Genomic DNA, 21,931 nt, shown 5'->3' with positions numbered 1-21,931 from the left:
CATCCCCCTTCTGTTCTGCAATGTGATTTGTCCTTTTCATATTTGTTCATTTTTTTAAATTCTATCCTTTGGTATATATGGTTGTGACTACTTTCTTCCACTATTTGATCTGAGGAAGTGGGTCTGGCCCACGAAAGCTCATCATCTAATAAACCATCTTGTTAGTCTTTAAAGTGCTATATTGTCCTGCATTTTGCTTCAACTACCCCAGACTAACACGGCTACATTTCTATCACTATTCTACAAGTCTCCCTTGACTAACAAGGCTGCATTTCAAGTGTGCCGGGTGTGGCAGAGCAACTTGGCTGGGAGGCTGGTAAATCTTTTACTGGCCCCTAAAATGGGGAAGGCTGGAAAGTACTCAGCCTAGGCAGGAAATGCCTCTGGAGCTGGCACCAAATGGCCTTGCCATGCCAGCGGGGTTAGAACCCAGCACCTCCTGCCCTGGCAGTGCCAGAGCCACGGGAAATGCTCCACTGGCGGCTCCCGGCCTAACCAGCCTCCATGCCCTGCTCCTGCCCCCACAGCCCTTCCCCTCTGCGGAATTGCTGCCCCGCTCCCCAGCCGGGGGTGGGGGACTGCGTAGGGCACCAGAAGCCAGGCCGGCCCTATTAGGGCATGGGGAGCGATGAACCCCCAAACCAGCAGCTGGTCAGCAGGGATTTTATTAAAAAAACAAAAAAACAGAAAAGTTTGGGGGCAAAAAATCAAAGTGAATCCCTGGGCAAAACGTCCCACGTGCCCAATATTTCTAGATAACCCCAGCCAGCTCCCTGGCTTGCGGCCGCCACCAGGACAGGGGGTGAGAGGGAGGCTGCTGGATCTCATACAGGCTCCCTGCCACCCTGGGAGATGGGCAGGAAACAGGAGGAAAGTCCCTTTAAAATAAACAAAGAGGAAGCATGTAACCCCGCCCCCTGTGGGAGGAGTCCTGTAACCCCACCCCCTGTGGGAGGAGTCCTGTAACCCCACCCCATTGGGGCGGAGCTATCAGAGGGAATCCGTCTTTCTCCTCCCTAGGGGAAGGGCCCAGGGGGGCTGCAGGACACGTGGGAGTAGGGAGCCGCAAAGGGGGGGGTGGAGGTTCTAGGTAACAGCACACAGCTCACACCTCAGCCCCTCAAAGGGCCCCAGCAGCCAGGCTGAGGCCTGGTGAGACCCCCCCCCCCATGGGCCCTTCAGGTGACATTTAGGAAATTCCCCACAACCCTCCCCTCCCAGAACTGCCCAGGCCCAGGTCTCCTACCGCTCGGCCTGCTCCAGACATCAGCACTCGGGATCAGGGCTCCCCAATTCCCGCACAGACATGACGTCTCCGTGTGCTAGGGCGCGATGCCCTCCCTCACCTTGCACAGCGCGTGCCACCCTTCCCTTTGAGAGCCGGCGGCTGGACTGGGCACGCCCACGGGAACAGCCGACTCACAAGGCGCTCTGCGCATTCCCATCCCCGGCGCCCGTCCCGCAGCGACATCCCGGGGATGGTTTCGGAGTTCACTCGCCCCAGGACTGTGGCCTCTGGCTGCGTATCCGTAGTTCCGTGGCCGCGGCGGCACGCGAGCGGGATCCCCCCGGCCGGCCCTGTGTGAATTGCAAAGGGCCACCGGGGTAAAGCAACCCCACTCCGAAAGCGCCGGCCCAGCCTGCGGAGGACGCTCTCCCTGCTCGGCAGGACAGCAGGGACCTCGAGGAATCTACGGTCCACCCCGTTCCCCTTTTGGAGATTAAAAAGTCGACCGCGGACTGACACCTTGTGGCCAACCCAAGGACGAAGCAGCCCTGAAAAATCGCCTGGTTTTAATCAAATGCCAGGCTGTAGCCACAACACTGATCACGGTTCTGTTTTGCACCTCGGGTGCAGACAATTATTGCAGACAGGGGGGCCTGCGGAAGTTTTCCCTCCCAGCACCAGGGAGCCTCCAATCACAGCATTGGACACCACTGGAAAACTCTTTCCCTGGGGGGGCCGGCTTCCCTCTGCGCGTGTGGGACAGCTGACCAGGGAGAGCGCTGCGCCACTTCAGAATCCCCGTCAGCCAGATGCCGGGTCTGGGGCCAGACACCCGCACGAGGCTACGCGGTTTGGTTCCAAATCGGGGGGCAGGAGGGAATCTACCCGGACTGTCCTGACATGGGGCCACGGGTTACACAGCCCCCCAGGAATCCCCGCTGCCGTGCACCAGGGGCTTCCCGTTCCTGACGCGGCCACCCCGCGCCCCAGTGCATTGGGGCCGTGCGGGCTGGAACCCAGAGCCCAGCCGAGCAGCGCAAAGGTCACTGCAGCGTGACCTGCTGCAGGGCCAGAGCTGGGGTTGTATTGCTGGTGCATTCGCGGGGCTTGGCTCTCCCCTGGCTTGGGGGGTGGTTCAAACGGGAGAGAAGCCGGTACCAGGGGCCCAGGCCGCACGCGCTCAGAGGAGGAGGAGGGGGGCACCCGGCACCTCGCTGGTGTGGGTATGGGTGGAAGGGCACAGCCCATAGCTCCAGGCATGACCCTCGTCCGCACAGCAGAGCCCCGGGCCCCTGGCCTGCCGTGCCTTCAGGCTGTTCCCACTGCTGGGCACTGCCCCTGGGAGAGGGGGAACTGCAGCTCCTCCACCGGGAGGGGGTTACAACTTCCCCGTTTCTGCCATCAGCCCCCACTCACTGGGCACTTAATCCCAGCTCAGCCCTGGGACCTGCCCAGCTCCACCCCTGGCCTTCACTCCTCTGCCAGCCCAGGCCTGGAGTCTCGGGAGACAGGATGGGCTGACCCGCCAGCAGTTTTACGGCACACAGCAGGCGGGACCACGTGGACAATCTGGGCAGTGACCCCAGCTCCGCGGAGGGGGGAGCCAGGCACCGGCTGCGGCACCTCCCTGCTCCCAGAGCTGGGGAATCCCCCACAGGGCCGCCCGAGTGTCCTGCGGGGTGCCAGGGCTCCGGGTCCAGATTCACCCACTGGCTGAAATACTCCAGCGACGGGAGCAGGGAGGGAGGAGCCGCCGAGTGGACCTCCAGCCCCACACCCGGACACACGGCTCCCCAGGGACACACGGACGGGGACCCACGCTCAGCGGACAGGGACCGAACACACAGGACTCCCCGCGTGCCCAGGTCCGCACTGGGCTCTCCTTCAATCCGCCGGGGGTTGTGGTCCCGGGTAGTTCCACGCCACGCGCCCCTTACAGCGCACTGCACCGAGGTAGGCGTGCGATTCCTCTTCTCCCCACAGCCCCACCGCGGGGGCCCCCTGAGGGGCGAGGTGCCCACAGGACCGGGCACACCCCTTCGCTCTGAATGGAGACCAGCCAGGCCGGGCCTCCCTTGTCCTGGGCACCAGCTCCCTGCCCCTCGGGGCTGCCGGGACGCGAACGCTGGCCTGGGCACGGGACCGTGTTGGAGCAGCCCACAGTACAGGCAGGGTCACTGCTTCTTAGAGGCCCCGCTGCCTCCCGCCGGAGCCTTCTTGGGCGTTTCATTGTCCTCTTTCACCTTCTTCAGCCGGGCCTTCCCCTTGCTGGGGGCGGAGAAGGTGAGGGAGACTTTGCTGAACTCCAGGGGGAAGACCCCGACGTCCCCGTCGAAGCGGTTCTTGGACACCTGCAGGTAGCGCTTCCCCGGGCCCGTCACCAGCTTTCTGTCCTGGAGGATCAGCACGTTGTCGGCCTCCTGGCTGGCCTGGGGGCAAGAGGCAGCATGGAGAAGGTCATGGCGGGGTGGGGTGGGGTGGGGGGGGGGGGAAAGAGGTCCCTGGGCTTGGACACAGACCTGTCACACTGAGGGGCCCCAGGGCGTTCAGACAGCGCCTGGGCCTTCATGCCAACATAAAGGCCTCGGAAATGCAGCCACCTCTGGGGTGGGACGCCCCTACCTGTGCCCAGGGGCAGCGGGGAACTCCACAGCCAGTTGGGCCGTGACTCAGACTGGAACGCGGGGGAAGCAGGCTGGGAGGGGGAATAAACGAGTGGGGATGAGGACAGAGCAGGATGTTGTTACCCACCAGCTCTGTGTTCTTAGGGAGCCAGAGCATGGCCCCCTGTCCGCCCTGTGTCCTTGGGGAGCCAGGGAGTGACACTCAGGGAAAATCATCCCCCTCCCCCAGGCCTCTGCTTGGATCACAGACAACGCAAGGAAAAGGCCGGGGGGAGACCCACCCCCAGACAAGGGGCATAGAATTAAGGAAACCCCCCAGCCTCATCTGCATGGGAGACAGAACAGAGAGACAGCTCATTAGCATACAGCAGGGGAACAGCTCTTCCAAAGCGGGAACCGCACTGAACTATGGGATACCGAGAGCAGAGAGGCACGGCCTGATGGGAAATCCCTGCTCCAGATGCTAATGAACCCAGGGGCCTGCTCACCCCCAAATGAGGCAGCATCAGACCAAGTCTAGCCCTGGCGCCTACTGACATCCAAACTACTGACACTGCCCAGCTGCACTGAGAGCGCCTTCAAGGAACATCCCCGTAGCCAGGGGTGAGCAGTCTCTAGTGTCGCCTCTGTGCGCCCAGCAACAAATCCAGTGTCTCTTGTCCTGGCCCTATAAAAACTCCTCCCCTTGCCCAAGAAAAACTGCTCTGATACCTGGATTTAAACTGTATCATTTCCACTGAGACTTCTTCCGTCATTGCCTGTCTGATCGTGCTGGGGGCTCCGCTCTGCTCATCTCCCGCCCTCTGGACCCCCGGCTCCCATCACCATCTGGGAACCCCACTCAGCGCGAGCGCCACAGAGGTGAGGTCTCTCTCCCCCGCCCCCCAACTACCTCTCTCTAAGCATAGCCTCCTGACTCTGTGTGACGTAGTGGGGGTACTTGCTGGGCTGTGGTGACCCCTGTTGTCTGGAGCAAGACCCAGCAGGGAAAACCTCACTATGCAAAGGTAGTGCCAAACTTGTTGAACCAGTGGCCAGACACCCCCCATGGGGAGGAACAAAGGAAGGTGGAATGCTGCCCTGGCTGGGGGGCAGGGCTGCAAGGGAATTTAGTTAGTTACTGTCTGAGAGCATGGAGGAGAGCCTAGGGGAAGGGGCTGAAGTTTAGGGGCCCAGTCTCCCCCATCTCAAGGGGGCCTGAGGCAGCCTAGCCCAGCTCTGTGACCAGATTACATCTGTGCTGTGCTGTATCCTGGAGAGGCAATAAACTTCCTCTATTCCACCGGCTGGTGCAGTCTGTTTGTGCCATTTCGGGGTGCAGGAGACGCGCCGTCACACTCTGCCCCATGGAAACTGTTAGAAAATCATGAGCGGTGTGGAGAGGGCCGATAAAGAAAAGTTATTTATTAGTTCCCATAATAGAAGAACTAGAGGACACCAAATGAAATTAATGGGGAGCAGGTTTAAAACTAATAAAAGAAAGTTCTTCTTCACACAGCATGTAGTCAACCTGTGGAACTCCTTGCCAGAGGAGGCTGGGAAGGCTAGGACTATAATAGAGTTTAAAGAGAAGCTGGATAATTTCATGGAGGTTAGGTCCATAAAAGGCTATTAGCCAGGGGATAAAATGGTGTCCTTGGCCTCTGTTTGTCAGAGGCTGGAGAGGGTTGGCAGGAGACAAATCTCTTGATCATTGTCTTCGGTCCACCCTCTCTGGGGCACCTGGTGCTGGCCACTGTTGGCAGACAGGCTACTGGGCTAGATGGACCTTTGGTCTGACCCAGTCCGGCCGTTCTTATGTTCTTATATGGTGTGCTAGCCCTAACATTTGTAATCAGCTTCCATGTAGATTTACTATTGTAACTTGTGTGCTTGGCTCCCCATATCTATTCACTACCCAGAAATAACTAACTTTCATTGTTAAACTGGTTGCTTCTCTCTCTTTCTTTTGTTTTGGCTTCCCCACTCGCTGTGTAACAACGCTTCTTGTACCCACGCTAAAGACCCCTGTCGTGCCCAAAGTCCTGTGGGGTTTGCTCATCGTGTGGTTTACCAGTGAATGACAGTGGGGTGAGAGTGGGGACAGGGAGGTGCTGAACCTGGGGGCATACGAGGAAGGCAGCTTCAAGAGCTGTTCAGTCCAGCCCACGCAGTCCAAGGGCTCATGCGGGGGCCGTGTGGCACTGCTGCTAAACCAGCCTGTGAGGCCAGGGACATAGGAGGGGTCATCTTGGGAGTGTGGATTCCCCAGCCCTCTCCGCCGTGCTCTGGTAGGGGGGTGAGTGTCTGTGTGTTGCTAAGGTGGGAGGAGCCCTGCCCTGAGGAACCTAGCGCCTGCAGGACAGCTCCAGTGGGAGGGGGAAAAGGCAGCGGGGGAGAGGCAGCTCCATACAGCAGATGGGTAGAATTGTCAACCTCCCCCCGCCCCATTAGAGTAACCCCGATCAATGAGCCTTCCCCAGTATGGGTATGTCTACACTACCCCGCTAGTTCGGACTAGGGTGGTAATGCAGTCATCTGCAGTTGCAAATGAAGCCCGGGCTTCGAATTTCCCGGGCTTCATTTGCATGAAGCCGGCCGGCGCCATTTTTAAATGCCGGCTAGTTCGGACCCCGTGCCGCACGGCTACACGCGGCACGGACTAGCTAGTTCGGACTAGGCTTCTAATCCGAACTAGCTGTACGCCTCGTGGAATGTACAGCTCGTTCGGATTAGAAGCCTAATCCAAACTAGCTAGTCCGTGCCGCGTGTAGCCGTGCGGCACGGGGTCTGAACTAGCCGGCATTTAAAAATGGCGCCAGCCGGCTTCATGCAAATGAAGCCCGGGAAATTCAAATCCCGGGCTTCATTTGCAACTGTGGATGACTACATTACCCCCGCTAGTTCGAACTAGCAGCATAGTGTAGACATACCCTATTGGGAAAATCTGGGAACAACGTGAGACCCGGGTCTGTACCCGCCTCCCAGCTGGCTCTGTGCTGGAAGCTGCCAGCCCTTGGCAGGGCCCAACCTCACCGGGCTGGGGAAGGGGCCAGGTGCCTCGCTGAGCATCGAGCACTGGGGAGCCGTCCCAGAGCCACGTGGCCCAGCAGCTTTGCCCAGGGACCTGTGAACTCTCTCTAGGCGGGGGCCTGGCTGGAGTTCCTCACCCTGGGCCCACCGCAAAAAGGGGTCGGAGACCAGGGGAGGGGCAGCCTGAGCAGAGATCTGGCCGCAAACAAGCCCAGGCAGGAGGGGCTCTGCCTGACAAGACTCCCAACACAGAGGAGGACTGTGACAGGCGGTGGGAGAGAGGGGGGACGTCCCCAGTGGCTGGGCAAGCCCGTGGCCATGCCATGCTCCTTGCCTTCCTGCCACGCTGGCCCTGAAGGGGTTAAACTAGGAGTGGCCACAGCCAATGTTCCCTGGAATTCTTTCATCTGTGGGCGGATTAAATTTTGTCCCGTGCACCGAGGCATGTGCAGATGTGCACCACCCATAGAAACACACGCTGCCAGCGGTGGGCGCTCTGCTAATCTGCCGGGCAGCGTTTCAATCTCTCCTGGTGGCCGCCCAAGCGCTCAGCTTACAGGGTACATAGGCCTCAGCCGGCGGAGCACTGAGGGGGCCAGCTACGCCGTGGGGCTGGTGGGGCCCAGGAGGTGGGAGACCTTGACCCTAAGGGCAGCAGGACACAGAGGCTCTCATCCCACGGGAGGGCACAGAGAAAGGGGGTGAGCCAGCGTCAGAACAGCAACCAGGCTGCGCCCACACCTGGGTGGCTGGGATCCACTCACAAGAGACGGGGGCCAGCCAGGAGGGGCAGTAAGGCCTCTGGCACCGTGTCGGCACCGGCTCACGGCTATTTGCTGTCCCAGGATGCTCCGGCCCTTTGGAGCGCCGCAGCGCTCAGGCCGCTAGCCCAGGGCTGCCACGAGGCAGGTACAAGCCGCCCCGAGAGACAAGGCCCCTGACCCAGATGGGAGGGGATAAAAGCGGCCTGGATCCCAGGAGGGAAACATCAGCCCTGCCACGTCCAGGGCGGCTGGCACTTCAGCAAGCGCGTCACCAAGGCAGACAAGGCCACATGGCACCCGCCTGAGGCCTCGCCACGGCAGCACAAAGCCACTCACCAGAGACGTCCGACCCGGGCTCCGAGCCTGGCGCGGCCCAACGCTCTGCTCCATCTCGGGACTCGCCTGCATGGGCTCCTAGATCTCCCCAGATCTCCTAGAGAGCCCTAGGCAGGCTCAGGGAGGTCCCTTCATCCACCCCCCACCGGGGCACGGCCACCCTGCAGCTATGCCTGGTTAACCCCCCGCTCCGAGCCGCGGGCGTTGGGAGAATGCGTCTGTCTACACCAGGGGTTAGCTTGGCCACTTTTGCAGCCACGAGAGAGACAAATAAAGAACCAGGCACAATTCTTAAGCCTCCAGACTGTTCCCTTCCCCGGCGCTTGGCTCCCTCCCTGCAGGGTCCCTCCTGCTGACGTCCCGCGGGTCCCCGTGCTTTTGCTCCCTGCAGAGGACTACTCCCAACCTGCCCTGGGCCTGGAGGGACAGAGCGCGACCCCCAGGACTTGCAAAACCAACCCACTGCAAATCTCACGCCCAGGGGCCTGGGCCAGGGCAGTGGGTTCGAGGGAAGGTGCCAACCCGGAACCGGCTAGCGCAGTTTTGCTCACCATTCCCAAGACCCCTGCTCCTCTCCGGGCTGGACCAGAAGTTATCACTCACCCACGTGGGGCAACCGCCATCCGCACCCACTGGCACCGCGGGGACCAGCCCTGCAGGGGTGGGCGCCTCTTTCTATCCCATGCAAAGGCGGCACACAAGGGACCCACCAGCTGGCCCATTGGCCAGCAGGATTTAACACAACAGAGCACTGCATTCTGGGAGATGGAGCACTGCATTCTGGGAGATATAAACTGTCACACGACTGCGGGCCAGCGACCGACACTGCCCTGAGCCGATCCACACTCGGGCTGTTCCCAGCAGCCGCTCACCTTCGCGGACCCAAATATCGAGGCCGTCTGAAGCTCCCGCTCTTCGTCCTCCTTCCGAGGGTGGATGACCAGGGTCACGTGACAACCGTTGTCCGTGGCAAACTTCCGGAAGGCACCCACGATGTAGTCTTGGACAGCAAGCCTGGAACGGGAAGACGGCAGCAGGGCGATAAGGAAGAGAGACCGGTGCTCACAGCAGGGCGGGGAAGTGCTTACCACATGCAGAGAACTGGCCTTGTGCAAGAAGAGTGAAAGGGCAAGTGGGGGGCAGGATGGTCTAAGGGTTGGGGCGCTAACGCGGGACGTGGGAGCCATGGGCTTGAATCCCTGCTCTGCCACAGACTGGGTGACCCTGGGCACATCCCTTAGTCTGACGGCGCCTCAGTTCCCATCTGCGGAAAGGGACGACAGCCTTGCCCGGCCTCGCCAGGGTGCAGAGAGGATAAATGTGTGTGTTCACGTGGTGATGAGACACACTGCACAGCCACAGCTCTCTGGGGAGCGGGGGGGTGAGGACCATTATCCCCACTGAACAGATGAGACTATGGAGGGATATGACTGAAGTTTATACAATCAGTGGAAAAAGAGAATAAGGAAAAGTTCTTTACTATTCCCACAATATAAGAACTAGGGGCCACCCAATGAAATGAATAGGTAGCAGGTTTAAAACCAACAAAAGAAAGCTTTTCTTCACACAATGCACAGTCAACCTGTGGAACTCCTCGCCAGAGGATGTTGTGAAGACAGGACTTGGACAGGATTCAAAAAGGAGCAAGATAAATTCATGGAGGTTAGATCCAGCAATGGCTAGCAGTGACAGGGGAGGGATCACTGGATGATTCCCGGTTCTGTTCACTCCCTCTGGGGCACCTGGCACTGGCCACGGTGGGCAGACAGGACACTGGGCCGGATGCCTTGGGTCTGAGCCACTCTGGCTGTTCTTATGTAACGGGGCCTCGTGTGAAACTTAGGGCCCCTAGATACTCCCATGATACATGTGATACTGAACCAGATTCCCTAAATCTATTCTCCAGGCAGGGACGAGGAAAGGCTCTCGGGGCTACATGGGGCGAGGTCAGAAGCAGAACGAGGGAGGTGGGGCTGAAGGAACCAGGGCTACGTGGGAGAGGCCTGCAGGAGGCGGTTCCATGCCAGGGAGTGGGCACCTGCCCGGAAGGGGGTTACCTGTCCACCGAGAGCTGCTCCTGCCCCATCATGAACTGGAGGTTGTCAATGACCACGTGGCTGATGTCATACATGTACACGGCGTGCAGCATGGTGTCTATCACTGCCCTGAGCGGGGAGGAGAAGACGACACAGACTCTGGAGAACCATTCCCTGGAATGGTGCCTGTTCCCTCCAATGTCCCGCGACAAGAAGCATTTGGGGCCAGGGACGGTGACCTGCTTTCAGCCCCAGGCAGACACTTGGCATTACTGACCCTCTAGCGCCCTCTCTGAGGCATGCCCCAGCGGGCTGGGCACAAGACTCGGAGCCAAGAGCTGCCTCGCAGCTCTACCAGCCGCTTTAGTGCACCCCTGGCAGGGTCCCTGCGCCCCCAGGGCAGATCACTGCTGCAGGCACCGTCAATACGGCGCCACAGACTTAAGAGAAGGGGGCTGCTGGTAGACACATTACTTGATGTTCTGGTGTCCGTGGAAGGTCATGAAGTAGAGCGGCAGGTCCTCGAACTTGTCGGCCCACTGGTCAAACTGCTCCAGCTGCTCCTCCAACCGCCTCTCCGCAAATTGGGTCAGCATGATCTTGGCCAGGCGCACGTTGTTAATCTCGAAGCTTCCCCAGAGGGTGTTCACCCCCTGCATGCAGAGGTCCAGGGCGTACTCGCTGATAAAGGTCGTCTTCCCACTGCCCGTCGGGCCTGTTGCAATGGAAATCGGGTTACAGGTGGGCTGGAGCAGACGGGCTCCCCTGCCTTGCCAGCCTGAGGATGCCATGGCAGGGGCTGAACGTCAGGAAACTTTTCCCAACGGAGAGGGCCACTGGACTAGAGAAGACCGTCCTTGGTTGGGAATCATTTATCAGGGGCCAGGCTTACCTAGAAGTACTTCAAGGGATCACTTGCACTCAGGAGTCCTAGAGAAACTTCTGCTGGGGTCTGACATTTAAGTGGGGGTGGGAACAAGGGGGAATAGTATTTCTGAGGCCAATGGTGTGAAAACAGGCTCTTTATTTCATCTGTGTTTGGCACCTCCCGCTCATTCCTCTCTGGAAATCAGCCTGGCTCTTGGTAACTTGCAGTCAGCTGTTACCAGCACCGGAGAGCAATTCCAGGTGGGGAAGAGAGTATTAAAACAGTAACCCATCGGTCCCCAGCAGCCACCCTGATGGAGAGCCGGCTATTGCATTGCCAAGGACAAGGGGAGAGACAAGGGTTCCTCTGCAGGAAGGGAGAGACTCTGCCCCACTCCCCCCGACCAACACAGGACAGAGGGACGAAGTGCTCACACCCAGCGGCTGAAGCTGCAAGGAGTCCCACTCTCCCAACCCCCTCCTCACGCCGCTCGCCAGTCACCTGTGAAGACGGTGAGCTCCCCTTTGCGGTGGCCCTTGAGGAGTTTGTTCAGATCAGGGAAGCGGGCCCACTTGACCCCAGCCACCTGCTCCACGTTGGCCAGCTCCCCGAACACCTCGTCCCGCAGCTGGCGGAAGGAGACGATGGACTTGTGCCCGGCAGGCAGGGCGGAGCGGACGATCTTGGAGAGGTTCATGCCACGGGTGAAAGCCTCCAGGGGCCGGGGCTGCTGGTCGCCGGGTCGCACCAGGGAGCAGCGCTTGGGGTTCAGCTTGCGGGCAAAGAGCTTGGCGGCCTCCCAGGAGCGAAGGTCCTCACCCAGCCACAGTGTGATGCGCTTGAACTGCTCTAGATAGGGAAGCAGGACGGGAGGCAGGCAAGTGACCCCACGGGGCAGGGACAAGCTAGGCAAGCCAGTTGCCTGGTGCAATGCCAGGGTGTCCAGCTCCCGGCCTGTCAGCACCACCTCTGTGTCTCTGCGGCCGATCAGGGGCAGCCCGAAGAGGTTGTGATAGGCGCTCGGCCGGGGCAGAGTGTTCTCCACGTAAAGTACCGTGTCCCCCTGGCACTCGGCCCCCAGTAGTTTCAGGCCCTTCAGTCCGGTGCCGCGAGGGTTGAACCAGGGGAAGACCAGGGTGCGGGCAGTCCTGAGGTAGCGCACGCCAAAGCGTTTCAGGGTGGAGTCCGACACCTTAGAGATGCCAAACGTGGCCTTGACCGTCCGAGTCTCCTCCTCGTCCAGTAGCTCCCAGAGCGGCAGGGCCCGGTCCCAGATGTGGCGGGCATCCTCCCCAGCCGGGTCCACCCCCTCCAGCTGCTGCAGGCCGGCGCTGGGGACTCCCTTGTGCTTCAGCTCCACGCTGGCCTGGAAGTCCTGCCACGTGCCCTCGGCCAGCGTGGCCAGGCACATGAAGCTGCCCGTGGTCTTGTCGATGAAGAGGCTGTAGCGGGCGCCGCCGGCGGGGGGCGGCAGCTGCTCCCCCGGCCCCTCCACGAAGAGGCTGGGCGCGTGCAGGCAGCTGTAGCCCTCGTGGAAGGGGATGCCCTGGGCGCGCAGGTACTGGCGGATCTCGGGGACGCTCACGGGCGGGACGGGGCCCTCGGAGGCCGGGAGCGTCTCCTTCTTGTAGGGCCGCCGGCCAGGGCCCGCCAGGGCCCCCCCGCCCCCGGCCCAGCCAGACAGCGCGGGCAGCAGCCGCAGGGAGGCTCTGCAGGGGGGCAGCCCCATCGCCCCCCCGGCCAGACCCCGCCCCCCCGAGACCCGCACAGGGCCCCGCCCCCCCGGCCAGACCCCGCCCCCAGGACCCCCACAGGGCCCCGCCCCCCCGGAACCCGCACAGCGCCCCGCCCCCCCCACTCCGAGCCCCCCCCGAGACCCGCACAGCGCCCCGCCCCCCCCCGGAACTCCCACAGGGCCCCGCCCCCCCCGGGACCCCCAGCAGCCGCCCCGCCCCCCGCAACGGGCCTCCCCCTTTTCCCGGCTCCTGCCCCGAGGCGGCCCCACGTGCCGCTAGGAAGGCGCCATCCTCCCGCTGGCCCCGGAAGCACAACAAGCCCCGCGTCACATCCGGGGAGGGGCCGGGCCCGGCGCCGGAAGCGCCGCCATGACCGCGCGCGGCACCGCGAGCCGCTTCCTGGGCAGCGTCCTGCACAACGGGCTGGGCCGCTACGTGTGTCAGCTGCAGCGCCTCAGCCTGGCCTTCAGCGCGCGCGGCCAGACCTCGCGCGGCGCCCGGTGCGTCACCGCCACCCCTGACCTCTGACCCCGCCCTCCGGCAGGGGGCGTGACCCCTGACCTCGGGGCCCTGGCCTTTGCACCCTGACCCCTGGGGCGGGGCCCTGGCCTTTGCACCCTGATCCCTGGTGGCGGGGCCCTGACCTTTGCACTCTGACCCCTGGGGCGGGGCCCTGACCTTTGCACCCTGAGCCCTGGGGTGGGGTCCTGACCTTTGCACCCTGACCCCTGGGGTGGGGTCCTGACCTTTGCACCCTGATCCCTGGTGGTGGGGTCCTGACCTTTGCACCCTGACCCCTGGGGCGGGGCCCTGACCTTTGCACCCTGAGCCCTGGGGTGGGGTCCTGACCTTTGCACCCTGACCCCTGGGGTGGTGTCCTGACCTTTGCACCCTGAGCCCTGGGGCCCTGACCTTTGCACCCTGACCCCTGGGGTGGGGGCCCTGACCTTTGAGCTCTGAGCCCTGGGGCCCTGACCTTTGCACCCTGACCCCTGGGTGGGGCCCAGGTGCTCTGCCCCTCCAGGACACGCCGGGGTCAGTGCCCCCCAATCACGTGTGTCCGGTATTTTTTTTTAGACTACCTGGTAATTCTGTGCCCACGTGGGGCAGCGCCCTCCCTCCTGCCAGGCGGGCCACAGGGCACCCACGTGGGCAGCACAGGACTGACCCCCTCCCTCCCCCCGGTTTCTCCCTGCAGAGGCTACATCGAAGAGAAGGTGCTGGACTTCGCCAAGCAGAACCCCGGGGTGGTCGTCTACGTCAGCCCCCAGGAATGCAGGAGCCCCATGATGGTGGCAGAATATTGTGAGTATGAAAATGCTGCTCCCGCCTTAAGGGAACAGGGAGACTGGTTGAGAACTCCAGTCGCCCCGAGAAACAGAGGTTTAAATGCATCACACTGGAAGCTGCTTTCTCCTAAATCAGGGGTTCCCAACCTTTTTCAGTCCCTGTACCCCCTTGGCTTTTAGTAAACCTTTCCATAGCCCCTATTCAGTAGGAAAAGAAATAAATTCTAGACTCTAGAATCCACAGCGTTTTTCACTAACACTACTACCTTTGGATTTTTCAATTAGGATAATCTAGTTATTTACCAAATATTCCCTGTGCCCCCTTGACAAGCTTCTCGTACCTCCTGGAGGTACAGGTACCCCAGGTTGGGAACCCCTGTCCTAGATCATAGAAGTTTGAATTCCAGGGAAGAGCTATATTAGTCCTAGGGGAATTCTCCAATAGTTGCATTTGGAGCCATGTTTAAAATTGTAGAATTCCCCCAGGATGGCTATATGAAGGTAAAAGATAAATCCATTTTGAAAGTGGATTAAGCTGAATCAGGACTAGGCATTTTTATTCCGGAACAAGAGCGTCCACACAGGACATTATTCAGGACTAGCTGTAGTGCTTTAATGTTGCTCCCTGCCTTAATGTGAATTAATTTTCAAGTAGAGACAAACTTTCTAGACCAGCGGTTCCCAACCTTTTCCAGATGGGGACCGATTTTGACAATTCAGGAAGACTTGGTGACCCAAGGCAATTCAAAAACGGAGCGAGGAGGGAGAGCAGGGATACCTGGCGACCCTTTTGAAATGTAATGGTGACCCATAGGTTGAGAAACCCTGTTCTAGATGTATGACAATGGACTTCTCTTGCAATAGAGCTGAGAGTCTTTTGTGGATGGGAAGAAGCCGATTCCACCATGGCCAGGGTGGAGTGGCCACCGTGGCAAGGGCAGGGCCTGCTTCAGCCGGGTTTCTTCCGACCCTGCGCTGGGCTGCTGGCCACCAGCCAGTACAGGCTGGGAGCCAGCAACTCTGTCCATGGTGGGCCTTAGGTGGGGTGCTGCTCCTGGGTAACCAATCAGCTGGCTACCTGGTCACATTCCTAGTTCGTACTGTATTGTCAGAGTGCTCAGAAATGATGGCTTTTGTTGAAGGGACCACCAGGTTAGTCGTCACCTGAAAAATCATGTGCCTGATGTTACAAGTCACAGCTAAGCAATTAACAAACTAAAAGGACGTTTGCGTAAACTTGTCCTGGGCAGCATGTGCCTCATTTACGCTAGTTCCCCTGTTTTGGGTGTCTTGCTGCAGCAATGAGACAAAAAATAAAATATGATTGCAAGACCAGCCGTGGGACCTGAAGCTATATTGGAGTCATTGTCAGCTTAACAGCTAAGGGTATGTCTAGACTACAGAGTTTTGTCGACAGATACTGTCGACAAAGCAAGGCACTTTGTCGACATAACAGTGTAGACGCAAAGGACAGTGTAGATGCAGTAATGCCTTCTATTGATAGAACTCTGTCGACAAAAGGTGTTATTCCTCGTAGAATGAGGTTTACATACGTCGACATAACTCAAAGGCAGTGTGGACGCAGGTGTAGCTTTGTCGACAAAAGTCCACTTTTGTCGCCAAAACCCTGTAGTCCAGACACACCCTAAGAGACAGGGAGGGTGAGAGAATCTTTTACAGGACAACGTTTGTAGGTGGAAGAGACAAAAACGAGCTTTCAACCTGCACGGAGCTCAGGCCTGAGGAACAGCTCTCGTGTGGTACAAAAGCTTTTTTTGTCTCTTCCCACCAATAGAAGTCAGTCCAGTAAACAGTATTCCCTCTCCCCCACCTTGTCTGGCTCATTTCCTGGCAGGTAGGTGGCTACAGCAACACTGCTCATTTCAGTGAGCTTTTCAAAGCTGGCCAGGGAAGTGCTCTCTTTGCAGAGCTTGTTCCGGGCGGTAGGTGGTGCTGTCTCCCTAGAGTAGATTTCTCAGGCGCATGAATGAGGGGAAAAGCGGAGTAAAGAACTGGGCCTGGAGACGCCATTGCGAAGCACTCAGTGTTTTGCTGTGGAACGGAATCGCTAGCAGGGACCGACGTGGGTGCACATGTGAAAACGCATTGATCTTAGACTCAGCTCTGCCGGCCCCGGGCTTTCGTTTGGCCGTTCAGAGCAGGAATTCCCTCTGCTTGGGGTTGGTGTTCAGAAGGTCATGTTCAGCCTGTTTGCAGAAACCGGGCTAGCCAGACAAGCGAGGCCATAACATGCTGAGAAGGGACCCATTTACTTAGCAGGGAGCCCTGCGAGTACTTGATCAGATGGCATGTCGTGGGGAGGGCGGGGAAACTCTGTCTAGCAGGTGATGCAGCAGAAGCAAGTTGCTAGGAGTGTGGGTTGGGGAGGGCAGGTGGAGGGAGACAAGGGAAACGAAGGCAGCCCCCTCGCTGTGCGGTGCTAGTACAGAGATGCGCTGCCAGAGCGAGATAGGGGCCTTCTTGCTGAGCCAGTGAGAGCACATGCCCTGTTATTCCTGGGGGGGGGTATGACTCGGGCAGCTGGCAAGATGCAGCCCCTTTTGCCTCCTGGACGGGGGGCAGAGCAGGCAGATGCCCCCCAGCCCAAAGCCAGCAAAAGCCTCTCCTAGATCCCCTTCCAAGGGGTAACTGGCTGGGAAGGAGAGGGGTCCAGGCACCGAAACCTACAGCTCAGCAGGGATGGTATTTCAATGGCTAAGCTCCAAGGCTACGTCTAGACTGGCATGATTTTGCGCAAATACTTTTGACGGAAACGTTTTCCTGTTAAAAGCATTTGCGCAAAAGAGCGTCTAGATTGGCACGGACGCTTTTGTGCAAAAAGTGCTTTTCATAGAATCATAGAATCATAGGACTGGAAGGGACCTCGAGAGGTCATCGAGTCCAGCCCCCCGCCCTCAAGGCAGGACCAAGCTCCGTCTACACCATCCCTGACAGATGTCTATCTAACCTGTTCTTAAATATCTCCAGAGAGGGAGATTCCACCACCTCCCTTGGCAATTTATTCCAATATTTGACCACCCTGACAGTTAGGAATTTTTTCCTAATGTCCAACCTAAACCTCCCCTGCTGCACTTTAAGCCCATTACTCCTTGTCCTGTCCTCAGAAACCAAGAGGAACAAAAGCAAAAGCATCCGTGGCCAGTCGAGACACGATTTTGCGCAAGAAAGCCCCGATCGCCATTTTGTACATCGGGGCTTTCTTACGCAAAAAAGTCCTTCCCTGTCTACACTGGCATTCTTGTGCAAGAGGGCTTGAGTGGGAGCACCATAGTATTTGCGCAAGAACACTGACAATCTTACATTGTCAGTGCTCTTGCACAAATTCAAGCAGCCAGTGTAGACAGGTGGTAAGTTTTTGTGCAAAAGCAGTTGCTTTTGCGCAAAATCTTGCCAGTTTAGACGTAGCCCCAGGCTACGTTTACACTGCAGGCTTTTTGAGCAAGAACAATTGTTCTTGCGCAGAAACTTGCCGGGTGTCTACACTGCACACGCGTTCTTGCGCAAGGAAATTTACAGTAGAGCGTCAGAAAACAGGGCTTCTTCTGGAAGAGTTATTCCTCTCCCCACCAGGAATAAGCCCTCTTGCTCAAGAGCTCTTCCAGAAGAAGGCAGTGTAGACAAGCAACATGAATTTCTTGCGCAAGAAACCCCTATGGCTAAAACGACCATCAGACGCTCTTGCACAAAAGCACATCGCAGTGTGGACACGCTTTTGTGGAAGATCTTTTGCACAAGAACTCCTCCGCAAAACAGTTCAGCTACGTCTACGCTGGCATGATTTTCCGGAAATGCTTTTAACGGAAAAGTTTTCTGTTAAAAGCATTTTCGGAAAAGAGCGTCTAGATTGGCAGGACACTTTTCCGGAAAAGCACTTTTTGCGGAAAAGCGTCCGTGGCCAATCTAGACGCGCTTTTCCGCAAAAAAGCCCCGATCGTCATTTTCGCAATCGGGGCTTTTTTGCGGAAAACACTACTGTGCTGTCTACGTTGGCCCTTTTCCGGAACAGTTTTCCAGAAAAAGACTTTTGCCCAAACGGGAGCAGCATAGTTTTTCCGGAAAAGCACTGATGATTTTACATTAGATCGTCAGTGCTTTTCCGGAAATTCAAGCGGCCAGTGTAGACAGCTGGCAAGTTTTTCCAGAAAAGCGGCTGATTTTCCAGAATAACTTGCCAGTGTAGACTTAGCCCAAGTGGGGGCCCCAAGCCCTCTGTCGTTTACATTGTTTCTCCTTCATATCCCATCCCCAGGTGCTGTGCAGTGGGGCTGTGCAGGGCTAACCAGCTGCCACGTCCCACCCCAGAGGTGGCTGCATCGCAGTGGTGGGGGGAGTCCAGGTAGCTCCCATAGGGCTCCCTTTCACTGAGGCGCCGCTGGGCATGTTTTATTACTGGCCTTGCGGCTGCGTCTCTTTTATGTCCCCGGCCTTCAAAGACATCTGTGCGGCTTGCAGCTTAGATCCCGCTGCATGGCCGGTGAGAGGAGAGCAGGGTTCCCCTCCCGGCAGGGCTAACACCCAGGCTGCTCTCTCTTCCAGTGAACGGAGCCGTGCGGGAAGAGCTCATCGCTGACAAGTCGGTGGAGGAGATCACGCAGCTGGTCCAGAAGCTGGTCACGCAGTCGGGGCTGGAGATCATCCGCATCCGCAAGCCCTTCCACACGTACACCCCCAGCATCCAGGGCCAGTGGCATCCGTTCACCAACAAACCCAGCATCCTCACCGTGCAGCGCCCGCGTGCCCAGGCGCCGCAGCCTAATAAAGCGTAAGCTGCTGGAAAAGGCATGGCCAGTGTTTGGTGTTCGGGGCCAGGCACCCACAGTTTAAACACTGCCCATTGCTAATTGTAACTCTTGGCATGACGGGGCCTTGCAAGGGAGCATCTCCCAGCACTTAGACACCCCTGGGGCATGCAAATGCCCCTTCTCCCAGCTTGCCCGGGGGTAAATGGAGGCAGAGAGGGAGGAGTCTTGCTCAAGGTCACTAGCAAATAGAGCCAGGAGGCCTAATTCCCTGTTTGTTGCTAATCAGCTGCCACGTTCCACCCCAGAGCCAGCTGCATTTCAGGGCAGAGAGCACTAGACCGACAGCCGTAAAACACAAGGGAGTGGAGCTCTGGGAAGCGGCGGGTCTGTCGGCCCCAGCCCCCACGCTGCCATCCCGGCTGTAAGGCCTTGTGGCGTTACCTCCCCAGCCTGGGCCCCGTGTGGGCTGGTCACGAGGGGGTTCAATTAAGTGTTTCTCGTCCGGGAGGTTTGCAAGTCCCCCTCATTGTGGTTGGGTGCCCCCGCTCGCCCCGGGGGAATTGCGTTCCGCCTGATGCTTCACGCCGCCTCGGTGGGTCTCCCGCCGATTTCCTGCGGCAGGAAGCAGCGAAAAGCGTCTCACGCTCGGACGGCGAGATCTGGCAGCCCTTCAGAGCAACGGCCGGCCGGCCGCCCGCCCCCACACAACGCGGCCAGGAATTCGGGCCCTGCTGCAAGGCTGCTGCAGCTCCTGCCAAAATCCAGGGGAAGAGCGCCGGGCTCTTCAGCCCACACGTGGAAAGCTGTGCTCCCCCGGGGAGGACAGAGCCCCCCTCCCCTCCCACCCTAGGACCATGGGCGGCAGTGCTAGGGAGGAGAGGGGCTTGTGGGCTGCAGGAGGCGGGACTGGAGCACTCCCCCCCCCTTCCCCAGCCTGTGCTGGCCAGGTGCCTGGCCTCCTGCCGGGGGTTGGGGGTGGGTGGGAAGGCTTCACCCCAACGGCCACTAACCAGCGAGCCAGGGGGATGGGCGGTGGGGCAAAAACACCAGGGTGGTCCCGACCCACTGCACTTCAGCCAGGACCGGCTCCTCCAGGACTGGGTAGCTGGCCAGTGCTGGGGGGGGGGGAGCTGGGGTGATGTGCTAGCTTGGGGGGGGAGGATTCAGCAGCCATAATGGAGGGGAGGGTGCAGGGCATGGCCCACCACCCATGGCTAGGGGGCCGCCCCCTCCCATCCCCTGTAACTGGCTCAGGGTTTGCCACCCATCGGCCCCCTGCTCTGAACAGCAATGCACCTGCTGCCAGCCGCCCCGGGCTCTGCCTTGCTGGGCTGGGTCAGGCAGGCTGTTCTCATGCCCACTGCCAGCAGGAGGAGCCCCCCAGGGCTCTGTGCAGACCCCCTGGACCAGCCCTCCCATTGCACAGTCTGGAGCCCCCCCACCGCTCGTCCCCAGCCCCGCCGCAGAGCCCCCCCCTGCCGGGGGCAGCTCGGTTGGAGGTCCGGGGAGCCCTTGGGGCAGAGCAACGAGAAGGCGCTGGGGAGAGGGGGAAGCCAGCACCCTGCCCTGGGGCCTTGGCATCTCTGCTGCAGCTGCCAGCAGGGGGGAGCCCTGCCTGAGATGTCCCAATGGACCCTCGGGGTGCCCACAGCGCTGTCCCTGGGGTGGAGCGAGCGCTCTGAGGACAAGCGGGTTCCCTGGCTTGGATCTGGAGGGCGTGCAGGGCCCCTTCCCCATGACGGCCATGTGTCTCCCTGCTGCCGTGCCACGCCCCCGCGGAGAACAGAGCCCGGCCTCACACCACGCAGCTCGCTCAGATCCAGGTTTATTGAGCAGCCTGGCGCCCGGCGCTGTCCGCCGCCGCGCTGATTGTCCACGGCGCAATGTCACGGCGGCGGAGCCGGTCGCCGGGCCGGGAGCAGGGGTTTCGATCCAGCTGCCCTGGAGACGAGGCGCTTCCGTTTCCGCTCCTTGCCGTAACGAGAACGGAGGGGATCCCGTGCCAGGTCCAGGGGCAAACAGCCCCCAGCAGGCAGGCGCTGGCTGGTCTCCGCCCCCGCAGGGCTTCCAGGTGGCTTTGTGGGTGGTCCCCCCCCAGAGTACCAGAGCCTGGCAACGGAGAAAAGGCCGAAGTCAATGAGCCGAGAGAGCTGGGGCCAGGCTCCCAGGGCGGGAAAGGTGGGCGCTCTGCCAGGAACGCTGCCCCGAGGACGCCATGCCAGCCGCCCGGCTCGGGTCTCCTCCAGCCACACCGGAGCCCCCGCGGGCTGGGGGACGGCGCCACCGGTCGTCTCTCGGGGTGGTGCTGTGGGGGAGACGCCGCGGGAACCCGGCTGCCTGCAGCCGCCGAGCAGGACGGGCGGGGGGATTGGCTTGGAGCCGGAGGGCTCCGGGCGCCGCGCTGGCCGGAACCGGCTGAGCAGAGGGCAAGTCTCCGGCGTGGCAGGGCCCCTCGCCCCCGGGGCTCCATCCAGGCAGTGCAGCGCGGTGCGGCGTGGGCTTGCGCCCCCCCAGAGCCAGGAGACGGGCAGCGGCCCCGAGACGAGCAGGAGGTGGGGCCCGCTTGGGTGGCACCAGGGTGGCCCGGGTGCCCGGCGAAGGATGGGCCCTCCCCAGGCTGCAAGGGCAAAGTGCCACTCGCCCCCCGCACGCCACTGCCGAGCCTGGCTCCGGGGGCCGGGCCCTCGTGGGGGGGCCCCATCGCGGCCTCGGCTAGATCCAAAGCAGCTGGCTTGTGCGCGGGGCGGGGCAGACGTGAGCAGAGACCAGGCCTGTGTCCACACACGCGCACACACACACACACACACACACAGTGACTTACCCCCCCGGCTCTGCTCCCCGGGGCCCACACACCTACCGCCCGCATCTACACGCACATACACCCCCCGCTCGCCGACATGCACACACACACACACACACACACACACAGTGACTCACCCCCCCGGCTCTGCTCCCCGGGGCCCACACACCTACCGCCCGCGTCTACACGCACATACACCCCCCGCTCGCCGACATGCACACACACACACACACACACACACACAGTGACTCACCCCCCCGGCTCTGCTCCCCGGGGCCCACACACCTACCGCCCGCATCTACACGCACATACACCCCCCGCTCGCCGACATGCACGCACACACACACACACACACACACACACAGTGACTCACCCCCCCGGCTCTGCTCCCCGGGGCCCACACACCTACCGCCCGCGTCTACACACACATACACCCCCCGCTCGCCGACATGCACACACACACACACACACACAC

At 60.2% G+C, this 21,931-nt stretch overlaps 2 protein-coding genes across 2 annotated transcripts; one reads left to right on the top strand and one right to left on the bottom strand.

Annotated features, from left to right (window-relative positions):
- Positions 1-676: 676 nt before the first annotated feature.
- TWNK (twinkle mtDNA helicase) lies at positions 677-12,671 on the bottom strand. The gene is made up of 5 exons (XM_075935595.1): positions 11,370-12,671; positions 10,475-10,715; positions 10,022-10,129; positions 8,837-8,978; positions 677-3,657 (listed from the first exon to the last, which is right to left on the bottom strand). Exons 1-5 carry the CDS (start codon positions 12,595-12,597, stop codon positions 3,403-3,405), a joined length of 1,974 nt encoding a protein of 657 aa, XP_075791710.1. The 5' UTR covers positions 12,598-12,671; the 3' UTR covers positions 677-3,402.
- Positions 12,672-12,926: 255 nt separating this feature from the next.
- On the top strand, positions 12,927-18,692 carry MRPL43 (mitochondrial ribosomal protein L43). The gene is made up of 3 exons (XM_075935598.1): positions 12,927-13,104; positions 13,803-13,909; positions 18,451-18,692. The coding sequence occupies exons 1-3, from the start codon at positions 12,974-12,976 to the stop codon at positions 18,678-18,680; spliced, it is 468 nt and encodes a 155-aa protein (XP_075791713.1). The 5' UTR covers positions 12,927-12,973; the 3' UTR covers positions 18,681-18,692.
- Positions 18,693-21,931: the final 3,239 nt, after the last annotated feature.

This window comes from Pelodiscus sinensis, chromosome 8 (genome assembly GCF_049634645.1).
Source record: "Pelodiscus sinensis isolate JC-2024 chromosome 8, ASM4963464v1, whole genome shotgun sequence".
Taxonomy (NCBI): Eukaryota; Metazoa; Chordata; order Testudines; family Trionychidae; genus Pelodiscus; species Pelodiscus sinensis.
The sequence above is the reverse complement of the archived record's forward strand: the minus strand, read 5'-3'. Positions and strand labels throughout refer to the sequence as shown.

Coding starts and splice junctions, on each gene's coding strand:
- TWNK (XM_075935595.1), bottom strand. CDS start 12,597: ATGGGGCTGCCCCCCTGCAGAGCCTCCCTGCGGCTGCTGCCCGCGCTG. Junction 10,716..11,369: donor GGAGCTCACCGTCTTCACAG/GTGACTGGCGAG, acceptor CCATTGCAACAG/GCCCGACGGGCAGTGGGAAG. Junction 3,658..8,836: donor CGATATTTGGGTCCGCGAAG/GTGAGCGGCTGC, acceptor TCTTGCCCCCAG/GCCAGCCAGGAGGCCGACAA.
- MRPL43 (XM_075935598.1), top strand. CDS start 12,974: ATGACCGCGCGCGGCACCGCGAGCCGCTTCCTGGGCAGCGTCCTGCAC. Junction 13,105..13,802: donor CAGACCTCGCGCGGCGCCCG/GTGCGTCACCGC, acceptor TTCTCCCTGCAG/AGGCTACATCGAAGAGAAGG. Junction 13,910..18,450: donor CATGATGGTGGCAGAATATT/GTGAGTATGAAA, acceptor TCTCTCTTCCAG/TGAACGGAGCCGTGCGGGAA.